The sequence below is a fragment of the Chrysemys picta genome, chromosome 1 (assembly GCF_011386835.1).
Source record: "Chrysemys picta bellii isolate R12L10 chromosome 1, ASM1138683v2, whole genome shotgun sequence".
Classification (NCBI taxonomy): domain Eukaryota; kingdom Metazoa; phylum Chordata; order Testudines; family Emydidae; genus Chrysemys; species Chrysemys picta.
The window spans coordinates 111,321,945-111,342,612 of NC_088791.1; the positions used below are offsets into that span (position 1 = coordinate 111,321,945).

A 20,668-nucleotide genomic window follows, 5' to 3' on the forward strand; every position below is an offset into this window, starting at 1 on the left:
CAGACACTCCACCTGGGTCGCTAGTGGCTCTGCCACCAATGAACGAGACAGGCAGGGACAAACAAGTGCAACCCCTAAAAATAAAGATGCTAAAAAGCTGGACTTATTTGGGAGAAAGGTTTTAATCGACGACCAGCCTGCAACTGCGCATCTCCAACCGCAAGCATTGCTGGGGAGGTACAACTTCAACGTCTGGGACTCAATGGCCAAATTTAAGGACTTCCTGCCTCAGGAGACGAGACAGCAATTCTTGGCCATTACGGGAGAGCACAAGCAGTGGCCAGAGCATCTCTCCAGGCTGCCTTGGACACAGCTGGTTCGGCGGCAAGGTCAATGACAGTTCATTGCTACAATCCTGAGGGTTATCCCATAAGTTGCGTAGCTGGTCCAGACCCTTTCTTTCAAGGACAATGCGCTGTTCTCAGAACAAATTGACATCAGCCTATGTGGTCTAAAAGATTCATGGGCCACTCTGCGTTCCTTGAGCTTGTTCATGGTGCCAGCCTCCTGTATGCACTTCCAGACACAGCCGCCTCCTAGATTCTCGGGCCCATCTTGATAAAATCTCTACAGGAAAAGGGACAGAGGTTATAAATGTCACCAACCCACTCCATCCGCCCCGGCTTTGTGTAACTTCCTAGATTTTTAAGAAGGCAAGTTGAAAAAACAGAAATTCCAACATGTGGAATTATACTGACCCCTACATCGGTCAACCATAAGGTTGGGACCTTTAGATCAACAGTACAAACCCTGTACCACTAGAGCCAAGTAACTGTTAACAGTAGTAGGCTGTGTTATCTGCTATGTGAACCAACCACTAAAGGAGGATGGGACAAGTAACTAGACAGTGAGGTTTCACACCTAAAGTTAACATAATATAAAGACTCAGGACTCTCCTGAGTTAAATTCCAGGTTCTGGAGCTAGCAGGGCTGGCTCCAGGGTTTTTGCCACCCCAAGCAGCCCCCACCCCCCCAAAAAAAAGCTGTGATCGCGATCTGCGGCGGCAATTCGGCGGGAGGTCCTTAGCTTCAAGTGGGAGTGAGGGACCCTCCGCCAAATTGCCGCCGAATAGCTGGACGTGCCACCCCTCTCCGGACTGGCCGCCCCAAGCACCTGCTTGCCAAGCTGGTGCCTGGAGCCGGCCCTGGGAGGGAGTATACACTAGTGGGTTATAGACCCTCCATCCCCATGTGCCCCCAGCCTGTCACTGTCCCCACTTTCTGCTCCTATCCATCCTCTCCTGAGTTGCTGCCACTGTCTCCCCTACTCTGTCCCCCTCATCCCTAGAGCTCTTGAACCCCATTTCCCTCCTTCTTGGAAGGAAGGAAGCCTCTTCCTTGAATTCCTGCTCTGCTTCTATCCTTTGGCTCCTGCTCTATCCCTCTGCTCTTGTCTCCCTAGTTCTAATCTCTCTGCTCCCCAGCTCCACCCTGGCTTCTCTTTCCCAGTAAACCCTCTCTGTTCCTCACCCTCTCCTTCATTATATTAAGTCTACTTCTTCTCTTCCTCCTCCATACTGTCTGAGCACCAACATTGAGAGGACAAGAGCAAAAGTCGTCTTGTCTGAGTTCCAGTCCCTGAACTGGAACATGCTCAGTCACTCTGTGGGGAGTGGCATATTTGCAGCCTGGTTATCATGTAGGAGCTGGGACAGGATAAAGCATGCTCAGTGCAGATGAAATCTTAGAAAAACTAACTGCCAAACTCGTTATAAGGAGACAAGACTTGAAAATTTATTTTATTGGACTAACTTCTGTTGGTAAGAGAGAGAGAGAAGCTCTTCTTCAGGTCTGGGAAACTTATTCAGAGCATCACAGCACAATGCAAGGTGGGACAGATTGTTTAGCATAAGTAATTAGCACATATTGTAAGGGACCATTCAAGGTAGTGTGGCCCATTAACACCTCTGCAGCCAAAAAGAGGGGGTTAGTGGATTACAGGTCGTTGTAATAAAGCATAAATCCAGTGTGTCTGTTCAGTCCATGATTTTTAGTGTCTAGCAGAATAACGAATTTAAGCTCCCAGACTCGTGTTTCGAAAGTGTCTTGCAGGTTTCCTTTGAAGAGGATCACTGATAGGTTAGACATAGAGTGATCACTTTGTGAAAAGTGTTCACCTACAGGTGATAGGAATTTTTTGTCTTTTATCATTTTCCTGTGTGAGTTCATTTGAGAGTGTAGTGATTGTCTGGTTTCATCCACATAGTTGTTGTTGGGGCATTTAGTGCTCTGGATGAGGTATACCATGTGTTTTGATAGTCCTGTGTAGGATCCATGGATCTTGAAAGATGTGTTGTGGGAGTATCGATCATCATAGCAGTGGACAAATGTATACAGGTTTCTGTTCTGGCAGGGTCTGATGCCGCTTTGAGTTGATGTGTCATGGTCTGTGGGGAGCTTGCTCCTGATGATGAGCTTGGAGAGGTTGGAGGGTTGTTTGAATGCCAGAAGTGGGAGTTCAGAAAAGATTTTTTTCAGGGTGGGGTTCCCATTGAGTATGGGTCATAGTTGTTTCATGATACCCTCTATGGGTTCCAGTGTGGGGTGCTAGGTGACCACTAGGGGTGTGCAATCAGAGGGGTTTTATTTCTGTATTGAAGCAGATTCTCTCGGGGTATTTGGGTGGCCCGTTCCATGGTGGAATCTACTTCTCTAGTGGTGGTTTTGAAGGTGGTTTTAAGTGTGTTATGGTGCATATCTTGGACTTTCTCTTCGGAGCATATTCTGTGGAATCTGAGTGCCTGACTGTAGGTAACTGATTTCTTGGTGTCTTAGGGGTGGTTACTGGATCCACAAAGGTAGGTGTGGTGATCCGTAGATTTCTTGTATATGGTGGTTTGTAGGGTTCCATTGTTGAAGCTGATAGTCATGTCCAGGAAGTTGATGCTAGGGTGGCACTGTTCCAGAGAGTTTAATGTGTGGTGGTGGTTGAAATACTGGTGGAAATCTATGAGGAAGTTTAGGCTGTCTGTCCAGAGGATGAAAATATTATTGATGTATCTCAGGTATATCATTGGTTTCATGGTGCATTTGTCCAGGAATAATTCTTCAAGGTGGCTATGAAGAGGTTGGCATATTGAGGAGCCGTCCTAGTACCCATGGCTATTCCCATGGTATGGATAAAAAGTGTTAGTTTTTTAATGTTAAATTGTTATGGGTGAGGATGAAATGGATAAGTTTGGCAATGCGTTTGGGGTGGGTATCTGAGAGTTGTCCATTCTTATAAATACTTCTAAATATAACCTCACCCACCTTGTGTGTCTAATATCCTGGGACTGTCACGGCTACAACGACACTGCATACAAACTCGTAATATGTCTCTACTGAGCATGTGCAAACTGATTTTTCAGAATCTCAGCCAAATTTGGATGAATTTTCTTGGGGAGGGCAACAGCCACATCCCTGACACCAGGGTGATGCCCTTGCTCTGAATCATGGACATGCGAGTGCATCTCAATGGTTATAAAAACTTCTTTAACTTAGGTAAATCTCTCCCTTGTTACATTAGGAATAAAAAGGAACAGACCCCAAGATCTGTCCGCACACTACAGCAAGGATGAAAGGTCCATCAATAGCTATAAAACGAGTGAAATAAACACTAACACCCCTTCTGCCCAAGACATCTGCAATGAAGGAACATGTATACTAACCTAGTCATCTTCCCTTTTCTCCCACAAAAGTACAGTCATAAAAGCTCTCTCTCAGTACAGCCAAAATGTCAGAGACTACCCCAGGACAGTATTCACCTTCCCCTGTTCAGCTGGAATGAGAGAACACACACACACGTTATTATATGGGACCCATGACCACCAAAGCAAGTGGAATTAAAAGAATACCCATGGCCCCTCTCCTCTGTGCATTCAAAATTCAAAGTAGAGCATGCATTATACTTTTACTCCCAATTGTATATGGAATTAAAGGAACAGACTCCTCTTTTCCTTGCTACAGCCAAATGGAGGAATATGCATACTCAAGCATGAGGAATAAATCATGGCCAGAATAAATCCTCCAGTTTAATCAACATATTTTAAAATATATATTTCTCCATGATTAAATAGTAAAATGATGTGCATCAAATCAGCTTTGCCCATCTGTTACCCAGAAATTTGGTTTAAGCTGGCTGTATTTTGATATAAATTGAAATAAACCCTTAAAAGGCAAGTGGTTCATTCAAGACTAGCATCTGACATTACAATTCTGTTGTCTCCCTATGTAAAATATGTCAGAGAGTGCACACTTAATGAGGCTGGGGAGAAGGGCTACTGCTGGATCTTGTAAGGAATGCTCTGTATGTTCTTGCTTGAAGGGAAATTGGCTGTGTGAAGCAATAAAAATGATTATATTGCTTTGTAACCGAACATCTATCATTTATCTGACCCTGCTTGCTTGGAGAAGATGCTTGCTTCTCTGTGCCTTTCTTGGTCAATTTCACTGATGTTGGTTTTGGAAGAAAGATTTTGTGCACTGAGATTCTATTGCTAAATTTCCCATTACTTTATTTTGAGTGCAGTACATGTTATACTGTGGCTTATTTTCACTCTGCAAGCAACAGCGCATTTGCAAACTTTTCAGTTCGTTTTACTATGGTTTTAGAAAACTATTCACACTGTATTCTCTCCCTTTTATTCTAGATATGTACTAAAGAGGCCTAAAATCCTATTTCACGTATTTCATATATTAAACACTTACAGAGACCATAAATCAGCAATAACATATATTTCCATTTTCTTGGTAAGAAAGATCGTGCTCCTTAGTAAACTGAAGATGTGGTGTCGTTTTCTCTGTACAAATCCTCTGCAACTGGTTAAATAGCATTTCTCTGCACTGTAGAGAAACTGCAGGTAGCCCAACATAGCTTTTCCAACACTGGTCTGCCTGTCTCATTGGCAAAAGAGGATACCTTTACTGCCAATTGGAAGAACTTAGTGGTTTGTTCAAAACTCCCTCTTTTGAGTGGTGTAATTTTTTTCTAGTCCCTAGTCCTGTGCTGAGTTCTATTGAGATCTTGAAGGAAACAATATCCATAGTATGAGTAACTACAGACTGACACTAGTGCGCAAAGTGTAAATTCCTAAACTTGCACTGTCTGGATTCAACATTTGATTAAAATAGTCCTTTCCCCCTTTTTTCCCCTTGCAAGTCCCATAATCTCTGTTGTCAACCTGACATTTGTCTTCCCTTTTTTCTGTTTTTTAATTTACTTGACTGTTCATAATTGTGCAGTTAAACTCTTAAATTTAAGGACAGCCCCAGTAGATTTGCAACTTTTGAATCTCAAGAAGGTCTGTTTTATGTACACTATTTTTTAGCTGGATTGACTGAGGAGGCTGGAGTGTTAATGACTTGCTTCAAGATCATACCTATAAATGCCACTCCACACAGCCTTCAGTTTCAAGTATATTCCTTTTAGAAACTATTAAAGATCATTGTTTCAAAATACCAGAGTAAGTTGTTTTTTATTAGTTTCTTTCTTGCAAGCCACTGCCATACTTCTCAACTATACCTCATTTTGAAGCGTATCACCCACACAAATTTGGTGTCCCGTCATCATTATTGTTGAAAATATTTATATCCGAAATAAAGAATAATAAAACTCAAGTTACAGTTATCTACACTAAAGGCATGAAACCCATAGCTTTTCAACTTTTCTGCATAAATTTTTGTCACACATTGTATCCCTCTTTGCTTACTATCCCAAGATCCAAATCTGGCCACTGTAGTTTATTTTCTAGAATCCCATATGTATTTAAAAGTCAAATTGATGTTTTTGAGAGCAAGAAATGTATTTGTCATCAATCCTTTTTTTTTTAAATAAAATAAAAGAATAGAGCATAAAGTTTCAAATCTGGGGTAAAATGATTATTTTGGGTTTCTGGATCTTTATTGAGCATATCACTCTTATCAGTGAAATTGACAATGGGTGTCTATGAAAGGGGGATATTGGAGTTTACACCAGAAGGGCAATAATGAACCCATGGGGCCTCTTGCTGTACAGGAAACTCCAGCATGGCATTTTAGTCAGCCTTGTTGTTGAACATCATTGGAGAGAACTGTCAAAGGATATGCCTGTTTGTTCATTATTGTTTTTAGATTGCACCTTATGTGGAATTTGATTGTCTGAGTTAAGACAGCAGCAATGTGGAAAGGAGAGGCTGATGATTCTCTTTCTGTTTCGAGAAATTGTTCTAGTGTGTAAACTATTAAAGATGGGCTGGATTTCTTTTTAGCTATGACAGGATAAACTAAGACCTGCAGCCATATGCACTTAATTTTGTCATTCCATGCCTCTCAACAAACCTGGGACATCGGCAGGGAATGTGGTTCCAGATAATGCATTTTTCGTACTCATTGAAAGAAAAGTAAAGCCTGAAAGGAAGGTAGCCTAAAGAAACTTATCAGGGTTGTAGTGCCACCTTGTATTTAAGATCCACACTTTAAAAAAAAAAAAAATCCAATTAACATTCCCGAAGGAAGTTGGCTGGTGGTGTTCCAGTGCAATCCCAAAGGTATCTGAAGTTGGTTCATTCCCCTACCCCAAGAAACAATTTATACCAGAGAGAATGTGCCCTAGAGAAACTCATCTCTAAGTAGAATGGTGTAATCTAATTAGAATGTGTGTCTTGTTAACTGAGAGGTTGCAAACCTTGGTGCACTTTGTTCTAGGAAGAACTTCGCTTGTGTGTGTGTTATTCTGTCTCTAATGCTGTACTAGTTGTTTTGTCCTGTTTTCTTGTGCTGTATTATCTCTGAACAGGATTCTCATTAACCCTTTCTCTAACTTTCTCTTTCGCATCTCCTTCCTGGATTTGCTGTTCCCTTCAGCCTCACCTCAAGGTCAGTATCCACTTTTAAGAAAGATGTTTATTAGACTGCTGTGGGTTAATCTAAAATTGAGATCTAACAAAAGGCCAGAACCAAACCACTTCAGGTATTAAAACAGAGAAACAGGAATCTGGTCCAATCTATGGAAGTGGGAGTGCTGGTTTTGAAGGGTAAAGAATGAATTTTATAAGAGCACAAAACTTGAACTTGAACAATTGATACAACTTTTTGTTTCCAAACCAGTGTACATCAAAGGGTATCACAAGATTTAAGTGTGCTGGGGATATGGAGCTTGGGGGAAGAAGATTGCTTGGTATTTAGGTCTTAAGGTCATGTGGTGGTGGTCAGGGAAAATTATTATAAAAAGCAAAAAAAAAAAAAGCTAGAGTGAGACACTTAGGGTATGTCTTTGTCTATACGTGCAGTGTTGCAGTGGCACAGCTGTACCAATACAGCTGTGCTGCTGCAGCGCATCTGGTGAAAATGCTCTATGCTGACAGAAGAGACCTCTCCTGTTGACATTAAAAAAAAACACCTCTGCAAGCAGCATAAGCTATGTCGGTGGGAGAAGCTCTCCTGCTGATGTAGCATTGTGCACACGAATGCTTATGTCAGTGTAACTTATGTCGCTCAGGGGTGTGAACAGTCCAGCCCCCTGAGTGACATAAGTTTTGCTGACACAGGCTACAGTGTAAACATAGGTTTAGTTCTGGTGCTGTTTGTTTTGTCTGGAACCTCAGGAAAAAAAGGGGTTTAATTGGTGATCATTGCTTCTGATTCATATTGAATGTAATAGCAATGGGTTAATATAAAACATCAACTATTCATGTTTTGGTATAGGTTGGAGGCCCCCAACTTTACATGAATAGCTGAGACCAGCCTGGATGATACACCCAAACTGGTTCTTCAGTAGTTAGTTCTATCTGAATAATTAGTACACCCTGAATCCAAGAGGAGTCATCAAGGATATGTATGACTGTGCTGTATACATCCAACAGTGATTATAATGATCCCTTCTGACCTTAAAGTTTGAATCTCCTGGCCTGAAATTAGATCCAATGGTGTATCTGTTTCTAGGCTGAAGTTAAATGGGGGCTATTACTCGTGTGCAAATTGCCCTTTTACACCCTAATGGTCCTCAGTACAGAGGAGTTTGGACTTGCAAAGGTAGGTAGTACTCAGTAACTTTAACATCCACATAGATCTATCTTCTGAGCGTGCCTAGTTATTTCTTGGCTACCATAGTGACAATGGGGATTTCCCAGCTGGTTGCAGGCTCAGTGCATACAGCTGGCCACATTCTAAATCATCTGGTGTTTGGGACAGGATTAACAATTGGAGAGTTGAATATTGCACCCATGTCATGGATTGAACAGTGACTCAGTGTTCTGAGGTTAGCGCACACAGCATACTGTTGGGACAAGGGACCTGCTTTCATGAACCGCTCCCAGGGATTCCTAATTAAACTTCAAAAGGGCTCTGAAGGAGAGTACTGTATTGCTAACAGATGACCATTATTGCTATAGTAATCCCTAGGCTTCGTCTTCCCTGGCTTCATCTTCACAAGTGTCCGTGGTTTGCAGCTGACCTGTAAATGAGGAAGTGAGATGGAAGATTGTAGAGAACTGGTGGCAGAAGTCTCTTGCAGAACATGGTTGATTGAGTTATAAAGTTGTTTTGAATCCTGGTACCCTGGCTATGTGAGAGGCAATGAAGTGGTTCTTTGCCTCCATTATAGCATCTGCAAAGTCTCAGTAGATTTATCTGACTTGATAGTCTAGTTAACTTGAACTGACTGTCTGGCTGATGATATGAATCCTTCCTATGAGGAAATTATGCATATTTTGTGGGGGGAAGAAGTCAGATTCAGACCAAAATGTCTACATCTATGGAGGTGGGACAGTATCTAGAGAAGCCAAATACTAGGTCTTCCTTTGTGTGAGTTTCAGCAAGTGGTGTTCTCAGAAGCTCTGGATATGTTGGGAGAACACTGTGCTGGTACCTGTGTCTGGACTTCAGTGTAAGACATGCTAAAGGTCTTCTGCAGCTAACATTAAAGTTTGTAAAAAGTATAGATGGTCATTTTCTAACAAACAGGTATTTCACCCAACAGGAGTTAACTCTGTTTTGGACCTCATTATGATAATATTAATTGACCAGTGAACTGGAAGGTTATGGTTGCTTAGGCACCAGTGATCATGACCTAAATGCATTCAAAATAGGCAAATAGAGGACAGTCCCAAACAGGTGTGTATATTTAACTATAAACATGCGCGCTCGCGCGCGCGCACACACACACACACACGGTGCTTCAAAGGGCTAATTTTCCAAAAGATGAGGAAAATTATGTATGAAATTGATTGGGAGGGAAAACAGAAAAATCTGAAAGAAAGTTGGGAAGAGTTTAAGAAGAGTTTGCTAGATGGTCAAAAAGCCACAATTCCACAGTCATGAAAGAGGATAACTTTGGTTAAAAGTTCATCCTCGCTAAGAGGGTTAGGCTTCCTAAGCCTATATCCATGTGTGTGTATTTAAAAAAATAAATTCTAAAAAGGAAAAAAGGGAAAATAGATAGCAATCAAAATAAATTAGAAGATATGAAATGCAGAAAATTGATAAGGGGCACTAAAGATACCAGAGAAAATCTGCGTCTGACAGGACTCAGGAGGGCAAGGAGAAGTACACCTCTACCCCGATATAATGCGGCCGGATATAACATGAATTTGGATATAACGCGGTAAAGCAGCGCTCCGGGGGGGGGGCTGCGCACTCCCGTGGATCAAAGCAAGTTCGATATAACACGGTTTCACCTATAACGCACTAAGATTTTTTGGCTCCTGAGGACAGCGTTATATCGGGGTAGAGGTGTATTTTAAATATATCCGGAACAAAAGATAATCCGAACAATGGTTTAAGCCCATTACTAAATTGCGATGGTAAAATTGGCAGTTATGATGCAGAAAAGGCAGACGTGTTCAATAAGTATTTGCAATCTGTATTTGGAAGGAAGTAGGATGTTGTATGTTAAACAATATCTACTAAGAATAAACATTTTTATTATAAATCAGCAGGCCTCGATAACTTGCACCTAAGATTCCTAAAAAAGGTGGCTGAGGAGACCTCAGGCCTGCTTATGTTAATTTTTAATAAATCTTGGAATACTGGGGAAATTCCAGAAGACTGGAAGAGTGTTAATGTGCCAATATTCAAAAAGAACAAGCGAGATGACCTAGATAGCTATAGGCCAGTTACCCTGACATTAGTCTTTGGCAAAATAACGGAAAAACTGATGCAGGATTCAGTTTTAAATGGTCAGAGTATAATTAATGCCAGTCAACATGGTTTTATGGAAGATAGGTGTTGTCAAACAAATCCGGTTTCATTTTTGAGGAGATTACAACTGTTAGTGCAAATTGGGATTATGGGATGGTTATCAGGGCTGGAGAGGTCTTTATGATATGTGATTATAATGTGTTTAAAATTATATCACCTAGAAAGTTTGGGTGCAATAATAATTCAAAGTAAATAATAAAATAAACAGAAGCTCTGAAAATATTACTGGTTAAGCAAATTTACCACAGAATTTCATGCTGAGCTATTGAGCATTCCCACTGGTGGTGGTAACTGTCCTTGTGGAGCATAGTGCTTAACTGAGGGAGTGAGAATTACATTAACACAATTACAATACAATAGGAGGAAAATAATGAGAAACACATGGTTAAAATCAGTCATATCCTGTGATCCTTTATATATCATAAAAATCTAGAAAACAGCAAGTGCCATATAAGGACAGATAGTGGACTATGGAAGGCCAGGCTAGCAAAATCTAATTCTATACTGGTCAGGTATATTTCAAGTTAGGATTGAAATATATTGGCACAGTTGAAGCAGGAAACCATAAAGCATAAATACAAGGGAGATTTAAAAACAAACAATCTAGTAATTTCTACCTTCAAATTAAATAACCTATCAATGGGGAGGGAGAGGGAGAGCTTATCGCACTTCACCAAACTGAGCAATATGAGGTAATTGTGAACACCCTGAAGATTTGTGCCAGGATCCTTTTTTAAAAGGATCTCAAATGTTGATGAAACAATTTAAACAATAATTTAAACAATTTAAAATACAAATAGAAGCTCTTTTTTCATCGATTTAAAAGCAGAAACTAAGATATGACAGAGGAAAATTAATTTATCCCTCCAGATCAACAAGACTAATATTGACCTATTGGTACTCAAGTCTGAAGCCCTGATTTTGCATAGCAAAGGCTTTTTTCAAGGCCATTTTTATAATTGTTTTTTAATTCATCCGAGCACTCTTCATATTGTCTCTGGGTGCTGAGCAATATTAAAATAAATAACCTAAAATACATGTTGATAACGGTGAACTTTGTAAAACGCCATTAAACCAGCATAAAAGTGACTTTATTTTTTGGAAGGGCTGGGCAGTATAAGATTCCTTTAACTGACTTGATTGAGAACTGATAATGAGTTCATGAGAACTCTATCTCTGCAAATCAGGTTGTTTGGATTTAGTTACCTAACTTTAGGCACCCTCTGACAAAGCTTTAGCCTAATCCAAATTTAGGAATATTAGTACAGGTGGCCTGACTTGTTTAGCATAATTCACACAACAGTCTCAAAGACTTTACAAATATGAATTAAACCTTACGCTATCCAAATGAAAGATGGAAGTAGTAATAGTTTTTAACAATGAGTACAGAGAGGTAAGTGTCAGAGCTATCTTCCATTGCCCTATTTCTTACATTCAGGTTTGCTGAAAGCTCTCAGCACAAACTCAAACTTAAGTACAATATCACCTTTTCAGGCAAGTAAACTAGGATCTTAAAAGCACAAGGTTTTCAGGAACTGTTTGCCCTCTAAAATAGAATACTGATTCCACTAGGAAACACTGAAGAGCACTCTAGGTCTTGTATAGCTAAGTGGAAAGGAACTGTTGGTGAATATAGGCTATTAGTCAGGTACACAGTATAGTTCCAAATAAGAGCCCATTGCAAGATGTGCCTGTATAAACTGAGTGGAAATCTAAACAACTCCAGGCTGCCATAACCTGGTAAAAGAAAATTTAAAATATAGTACCACCTCAGAATAGAAGCTTCACTCTACCCCTCATCCCCAGTCCTAATACAAACCTAAGATGTAAAGATAACTCTTCATGTACTTCAAAGGCACAGTTCATAAATATGCCCCTTTTTAGTATTCTAGTTCTCAGGTACATAAATGTGGGTTATGGAGGCTTCAACATGTTATTGATAATAGGTATGGTTGGTAAGGTTATAGGAACCCTCCTTTATGAAGTGCTTAGTGCATTACAGTATTATCTGACTGTTCCTTTCTCTATTCATTTTCAGTTAGCCATCTATTCATGAAATCAGTAAATCTTCTTTGTTAAAAGTACTATGCCTACTTACTACTATGATAGCTCCCAGTTAAATTGCTGTTAGAACAGGAAGTATTCCATACACAGGTAGGTGTTGTAAGTAATAGAGATGTAATTGTAACAGTTAATAGAGATGTAATCTCATTCTACAGAATGTTTTCAGTCTTCCATGTTAGCTCAGCACATTGCAGGATCAGGCTCTGGGCTAGCCAGAGAGATTAAAATGAACCAACATATTCTTAATATTCTTCTGACCCTTAATATTTGGAAGGTTATTACATGGCGTAGCAGCATAATAGAGACATCCTTAAATGCTTCTGATTCTAAGACTTTCTATTTCAAAGCAGAACTTTGGTCCTTCAATGTCTATGCTATTGTTTTCCTTCTGAAGTAAATCTTGAAGAGTCAATATGCATGTATTCTTAAAATCAAACATGAATTAGGCAGAGTAGGGAAAGGTCCAAATGCCTGTTTTACTTAGTATTTCATGACAATTCTATAGGCCTTTATTCTGTTTTTAAACTTGTTTAAATCCTTAAAAAAAAAAAGAATTGAATATAAATCCAGGAAGATAATTAATAACCTTGCCTCTTTCCCAAAAGATGCTTGAGAACCAGGTTTACCTCTGGAGATAAGTTAAATAGCCACTGGAATTTGTGGTTTTCCTTCAACATACCAGTATAGTAGCCATCAAACTTTGTTTTGAATCCACTGGTTATAAGAGTCTTGTTCCATGGTTTGAAGTGGAAGTTTTAATATTTTCCTTGAAGGGTTCAGTCCTGCTTTTGTGTCTTCTTCAGACCTAGACATCATCTCATAAACTTTCTCTTTTTTCCAGTCTTCAAATATTGTAATTTTACCTCTTCCCAGCTTCATAGTGAAGTTAGTATTAGATTGATTCTGTGCAACATAGGTGAGTTCCTATTTTTCCTGTGTTAGTGCTCTGTTTTTAGTTTTTGTATTCATTACGTTTGAATTTTTCCTTTGGGGATTTGAAATTGTGCAGCGTTTGAGGCATATGCACACACAAGCACTTCCTTCATGTGTGTGTCAGCTGTGTGCTATGCATTTTGAAGAGCTTTGTGTGGAATGATTTAGGGGCAGAAGAGTCTCTTGTGATTTTTTGGAGAGAAATTGGCAAAACAAGGTGTTTTCATTTACATTGTTTATATAAAACCTCCTTTTAAATTATAACATATCTGCATGTTAACATGTCCAAAAGTAAACAAATTATCTAGAGTGGCATCATGAGAAGTTATTATTCTAACTTCATGAAATGTTAAAGGTTTTCCGTAATCTGTATGTGTCAGATTACAGTTAATCAAAGAAAAATATCTGGAGGTTATTTTTCTTCTTTAATGGATAATTTATGTGCATTTATTAAGCAAAATAGATACCTGATTTATATGGCTTTGATAGAAAAAGCTAAGTTGAAGCTTACAGTTGTCAAAAGTAATTTTCTGTCATTTATCTAGCTAGGTATAAGAATGAACAGATGGACTCCCATTGATAGACTATCTTCCATTCAAGACTCAGCCTCTTCAACTCAAACATTAATGAGGCCCTCTACTTGTTAAGACTCTAAAGCTACTTTGTTTTCTCTGGACTTGTCTCCTTGGGGCTGGAGTGTACAGCAAGCCAGACCTCAACCCTCCTTAAGATGGTATCCCTCTCCTCCATGCCATTATAGCCCAGAGAGAACATAAACTCACTGAGAAAAAAGCAGAGTTTCAACAAAGATGAACCACTGCCTCTTCCTCAGCTACAGCAAACTTAGTTGCTTTCTCTCAACACTGTTTCACAACACAGCTGAGAGCCTGGCAAGCAGATTGCTATCAATTTCCCTCCCTTTTGGTAACAGCTGTTTTGTTTTGTTTGTTTTTGAAGAGGGGTGAGGGGGAATCTGGCCTAGTATCACCATGGACAAATGGGTCCAAGAGATAATGGAAATTGCATACAATTCCAGTCTCTTCCTATTCTCTCTCCACCTTGCCTATCCCTCTTCAAGGACCATCTCTGAGATACTGATGAATCAAGAAGTGGAGACTTGACTACATCTTGGAGCAGTGGAAGAGTTCAGGGACAAGGTGATTTATTCCCATTATTTGCTCATTCTGAAGAAGAAAGAGGGTTGGCATTCTGGTACTTCGATATCTCCGCACTTTCATCCATGGTTTCAAATTCAAGGAAGTGGTATTGGTCTTAATAATTCCATTATTAGATTCTCAAGACTGGTTTGCAGGGCCCGATCATCCAGAGGCCTATTTTCATATATTCATACATCTAGCTCACAGAAAATTCCTCATGGTGCTAATAGGAATACCTCGCCAGGTCCTGCCCTTTGGCCTTTCCTCAACACCAAGACCATTCACCAATTACTTTGCAGTCATAGCAGCTCACTTAAGAAGACATGGAATTCAGATCTTTCCTTATCTTGATGACTGATTGCTCTGGGGAAGTTCTCTCAGCAAGTGACCAAAGCAGCTCAAGTAACGTTAAAGGCCTTGCCCACACTGGGTCTGGAGGTCAGAAAAAAATCTACACTTATTCTGACTTATAGCATAAAGTTCATAGGAGCCATGTAGATTACAGGTCAGTGACAGTTTCGCTTCCACAAGAAAGATTCCTACCTACAGTGAACCTCATCAACCAACTTTAAATTTCCTCCCAACATCAATAAGAATATACCTCAGGTTTACGGAACATATGGTTTTGTGCACCTATGTGATGCTGTTTGTCGGATTTCACGTACACTCCATAGAAGCTTGGTTGAAATCAGTGTATCTACCCAGCAGACACTACATGGACATGCTAATCTTGATCCTGCAAGAAGCCCTCTTTGTTAAACGGGTAGAAAGACCCACTTCAGGTGTGCAAGGGAGTACCCTGCCTGCTACCTCTTCCTACCAAGACTGGTGACTGAGGCCTACATTTAAGGATGGTTGGGTTCATCTAGATCACCTTCAAACACAGAGCCTATGGTCCCATCAAGAACCATATCTGAATATAACTGTCCTGGAACTCAGATCCATCTGCCTGGCATGCAGTGCATTCCTTCCTTTACTCCAGGGATCCACATTCGGCAAGTGCTGATGGACAATACCACAGCTTTGCTTTTTGTCTGACGAGGAGCCAGGTCTTCCACTATGTCAGGAGGCCATTCAGCTCTGTATGTGATGTATTCATCACTGGTTCGTGCCACTGGCCCTATATCTCCCAGGCATTGAGAACTCTCTAGTAGATCATCTCAGTAGACAATGTGAATTTATTTCTATTCCATAAGGGTCCATCTAGCAGCAATATCTGCACATGACCATCTTACCTGCAATATTGCATTTTCTTACCCTATAGTGGCACAGTTCTTTAAGAGACTTATTAATGTCCGTCCCTCAACCGTGTTTGAGAGCCCCATACTTCTTAGGACCTTTAATAAAGTATTAAGAGGGTTGATCATTTCCTCTCTTACAACATGTAGCAACCTGTTCGTGATACTTCCTATCAGTAAGTATTGTCTTTTTAATTATCATTACATCATCTTGAAGTATAAGGTAGATTCAGGCTTTCATGGTGGTCCCCCTTAAACAGTTTTTCATAAGGACAGGATTACTGTTAGGCCTCATACCAAGTACTTGCCCAAAATAGTTTCAGAATTTCATATAAAATATATTCATCTCCCAATTTTCTTCCCCAAGCTTCACTCAACCATAGATGAAACTAAACGTAATACTCTTGATGTAGTAAGGGTATTGTCATATTACCTTAACAGGCCAGAATTATTCAGAAACACACCTAGACTGTTCGTGGCCTTTGCTGATTGGGTTAAGGGTCAAGTGTTCTCAGAGAGATCATCAAGATGGGTATCCACTTGTATAAGAACACGTTATAAGTTAGACACATTAAAGCTTATTTCACTAGTGATTAGGCAGCCTCTGCTGCCTTTCAGAACACTTAGCATATTTCTGAAATTTGTAGGGCAACCTCACAGAGCTCAGTCCACACATCTGCAAGACATTCTTTTAAAGAAGTTTCCAGATTGGATGCCCATTTTGGCAGGGCTCTGATGTTCAAGTAGGAATCCTAGTGCCTACTTCCAAAAAGACAGACATCTGTTTGTTAATCACCAGGAGTGGAATTCTTGTGGGTAATCACTTACTATCAGTTAAGTACCTATTCTTTCTTCTGTAACTGTTGTTCTCTGGAATGTGTTGCCTACATGACCTGCCCTCCTTCTCCACTACTAGAGTCCTACTCCTCTGCAATTTTGTATTGGAAAAAGAACTGAGGGATGGTTGGGACTTCTCTGCCCTTTATGCCTTTGTGGGGTGGTTGGGAAGAGGACATTTAGGGCACAGGTATGGCCCTGCCAGATACTGCTGGCCAAAAGAATCCAGTCTTGAGTGTGTGGGGCACATGCATAGCAAGAATGGAATCCACATATCTCAAAGAACCATAATTGTTTTACGCTAAGTAATAGTCTTTTCTTTAAGTGTTGTCTTGTATGTGTGATAAGATTTGTTAATTTACATGCCCTGAGCTGGCTGGTTCTGCAACACCAAAGACATTGCAAATCCACAAAAATAGTGGTTATTGTTTTTGAGTGTTTCAAGTTTTGCAGCTACTCTGGTAGACTTTCAGAAATAGATATTTAAAGTGTAGAGGACATTTTCATAGTGATAATTTCTTTAATATATGCCATATTCTGGGTTTATCCTACTTTAGCATAGCACCTTTCGGACTTTGTTTTAAAAATGTACTCTGCCCAAATTACATTTCATGTTTAAAAAATTAAATCTTTAAATTATTTTTTTTATAAAAAAAAAAAAAGATTTCATTGATTATAGCGAGTGTGATTTTAGGAGGGGAAAGAATCAAATGATTGAATACTCTCATTAAGGAAAAGAAACTATGCTGTATTTTGACTTTTCTTTTCTGGCCAGTGGGAGCTGTGTTAAAAGCAGATGCGTGTGATCTCAGATCACAAAAATACCCACTGAAACCTCAATAAAATGTCATTCATAAAGAAGATTTAATTGCGTTTTAGAAAATACTTTTTTTCAGCCAAAGTGTGCAGAAGCTTACAGGCCTCTTGAGTAGAGAATAACAGGCTTCCTGTGATCTATTCACAGGGTGGTTGGTTCATACACCTTGGGGAGTTTTTCCTGCACTGTTAGGGCCAAATACAACTAACTCAGCATGTAGCAGAGAGAAGGAATCTATACAGTGAGACCTAATCAATAATTTTACAAATGTCATTTTTGGCTTTGCATCTATTTGCACAATGAACAAAAAGAAAACATCAAAACAAATGTATCTGCTGGAAGACTGACTGTCCTTGTTAACCTTATCCATAAGTTATTGGTATTTTTTTCTAATAAATGGACCCCCAAATCGCTATCTAATAACCATATTTCAAGGTTCACCTTGAGTTTATATTTTATACCTAAAATGGATGAGCTTTCATAAAACTTTTGCTAATTCAATAGAAGTTAAAAGTTACTAAAGAATATTTTTTTTCTTCAATCCATTTTCTATTAGATTCTAAACATTATGGTAGAATCAGCGCTAAACAATTAATACAGTAGTTTAATATCTGAAAACCTGGTTTCAAATGTAACATCAGTTATGAAATGTGGCAGGTGATTGTTTATTTGTATCACAGAACCTACTTTCTGTTTAGTAGATGTTGAGGATTTGAGTAGCTAAGACTGCTGCAGATGAGGTTTAAGATGTATTGGCAGAGCTGGTGGGGACAGGGAAGGATTGCAGTTGCAAGACAGGGTGCTGCAGCACAGCCAAAAGGTGCATTGTTGGAACTGTTGGAGGAAAACTTTCACAGTGCCTGCTTCTAGTGTATTGAACCTGATCCTATCTTTTTTCAAGTTTATTGTCTTACCAAAATCTAGAAGTGAAGGTTTGGTTTGTTTAGGTGGTTTTGTTGTTTTTAAAATAATTCAAAAAAACTATTTTAATTCTTCAGATTTAAAATGTTAGTCCCCTAACAGATAATTCAGCTTTTAACTGGTTGGTTGAATATCTCACGCTCCCCCCAAAACCAACTATATGGGTATGTGTACATTGCAGTTGAGAGTGAGCCTGGGTAGACAAATTGATGCTAGTGTGCTAAAAAAATGGTGTGGACATTGCAGCTATGGTAGTGACTTGAAATAGCTGTCCAAGCTCAGACCTTGGGGGTCAGGTGGCCTTTAGAACCTGACCCACCACCTGATTCATAGTGTCCACACTGCCATTTTCAGTATGCTAGTTCAAGCCCTGCTACCATGAGTTTGTCTTGCTCTCAGCTGCAGTGCAGACTAACCCTATGAGGGATAATAAGATGTCCAATATTTGTCTTCACCAATGATTTTATCTAATATGGTTACCAGACTGCATTGTGGGAGAGTAGCCTGACACTTCACTAAGTGAAGGGGGGAGGGATAGCTCAGTGGCTTGAGCATTGGCCTGCTAAACCCAGGGTTGTGAGTTCAATCCTTAAGGGGGCCATTTAGGGAACTGGGGTAAAAATCTGTCTGGGGATTGGTCCTGCTTTGAGCAGGGGGTTGGACTAGATGACCTCCTGAGGTCCCTTCCAACCCTGATATTCTATGAAGTCTTGATCTGAGCAGGGAGGTAGAAAATGAATAATCTTTGTTAATCTGGAATAAAACAAATAGAGGGCTGACACTTCATGCTCTAGGTCATTTGCCATCTATCCGTTTCATTCATAGCAAAAGTTCAGCTTTCCCTTGGTGTATATTCTTTGTATCTTTTTTTAAATCCACTGGTCTAGTGAGATTACATCTTCTCAATCCACACTGATGAAAACTATTTTATTAATGGCATGCTCCCTACTTACCTTCCTTCTGCATATTCTTTGTACTCGTAAGCAGTCAAATGATAGCTATAAACAGCACCTCATAACAGCAGCCTCTGTAACACAAAGATTTTGAGGTTTTTAGTTTTATTTACATTACTTGATCTTATACCTATAAATTCAAAGCGCTCAGTAAAAGGATGTGAAAAAAAAATACTAAAAATTGCTCCTGAGCTCTGGTTAGGTTATATATGGCAAGCTGTGGGAAGCAGTGAGTGTTCCAAGAGACTAGAGTAGTTTGTTTACTCTTCCTGGAAGCCTCTTCCACCATGAGGGGTGAGAAAAAGGACATTATCATCCTTTAAGAGAAGACACTGTAGCATTCATTTCATTCCATATTCCTGCAGGAGAGCTGGACTAGAAGCAAAGACTGAGTGCCAATTTCACAAACAGTTCTGAGACCAGCTATCTTTTTTTTGCTCCTGCTGTAGGCAAAATGGAGTGCAGTCTCTTTCAGCCCTCTGTACAACTAACTGTACTGCACCTTTGTGGCCCTTCACTGGTTGGTGCTTGCCAGTATCCCCTGATAGAGGAGGCCAAATATTATTGGTAACATGTTCCCACTCAGCCAAAATACTGTGTGGCCGTAGTTCAACTAAGATGGGTTTTCACCCATAAAACATTGTGAATGATTTTTTCCCCCCAAGGTAGCTTTAACCACTAGGGTCTCTTTTCACGCTCAACTGTCTTCCCTGATCTTTCCATAAATATGCTAACTATTTACAAAACTTTCTTGCTTTTAATTTTTAAATTCTGGCTGATCATTATATCTAGTGTTCTGCTTCATTACTCCTTTTCCTTCAGCTGGTTCTGCAGTGGTAAAGGCCACAGGATTAACTAGGGAGGTGCTGTGTAGACTCTACCAGAAAGACTACGGCATCTTGTAGGTAGTTCTTACCATGAAACAGGGAAAGCATAGGGCCTGTGTAGAGTTGCACAAGATGATCTGCTTCTGGAGTCTGATTTCTGCACCTGCTAGTCTGAACACTACAGAGCTCCAATTCCTAAATTTTGGGGCAAGTTACTATCTTCCAGTCTTTTTATTTGGCTTCCTTTGCCCAGCCTGTGCTATCTGTCATGCATTGTGCTTTTAAAAATCTGAGTTTCCTTAGCTGCAGGAAACCAAGCCCATCTTTCCCCATCTCTTAAAGCCCTCCTGAGGCTTTTTGTTGGCACCTATACAACAGACCAGTTTAATTTTCAGGATCTGTTAGAGCAACAAACGGTTGGCATCTCTTTCCTTGTCTCAAAAATGTCACTGAACAGCAAGGAGTAGTGTAAAAAAAATGATGACAGGTTGTGGGGAGGAGAAACTCACAAACAGAAGTTCTAATTGAATGCTTGAGGTTGCTAGTTGCCCATCTGAACAAGGGTGACTCCTTGACAACTGTGACTGCTCGCTAGCTGTTAGATATGTGACTCAAAACCAAAACTGGATAGAGACGAGAAATGCTAGACTGGAAAATCAGTTGTTTGAATAGCAGTGCAAGGTGGTTTGTATTTTAATTATACAATGGTTTTTACAAAATCTGACTCTTTTTTTATTTTTTGATGAATATAGCATTGATGAAAAGT

General features: G+C 39.9%; 1 protein-coding gene across 42 annotated transcripts in view; it reads left to right on the forward strand.

Moving 5' to 3' along the window:
* ERC1 (ELKS/RAB6-interacting/CAST family member 1) overlaps positions 1–20,668 on the forward strand; it is a 525,728-nt gene that overhangs the window by 224,281 nt on the left and 280,779 nt on the right. For 26 of the 42 annotated variants that reach the window (XR_010598153.1, XR_010598155.1, XR_010598149.1 and 23 more), the window contains one exon: positions 6,823–6,834. The exons of the other annotated variants lie outside the window; for them this stretch is intronic. Coding sequence is in view for 20 of the 26 variants with exons in the window: in XM_065582406.1 (XP_065438478.1) it covers positions 6,823–6,834 (12 nt within the window). In the remaining 6 variants the exon portion in view is untranslated. The remainder of the gene's footprint in view (positions 1–6,822; positions 6,835–20,668) is intronic. 42 annotated transcript variants of the gene reach the window in all.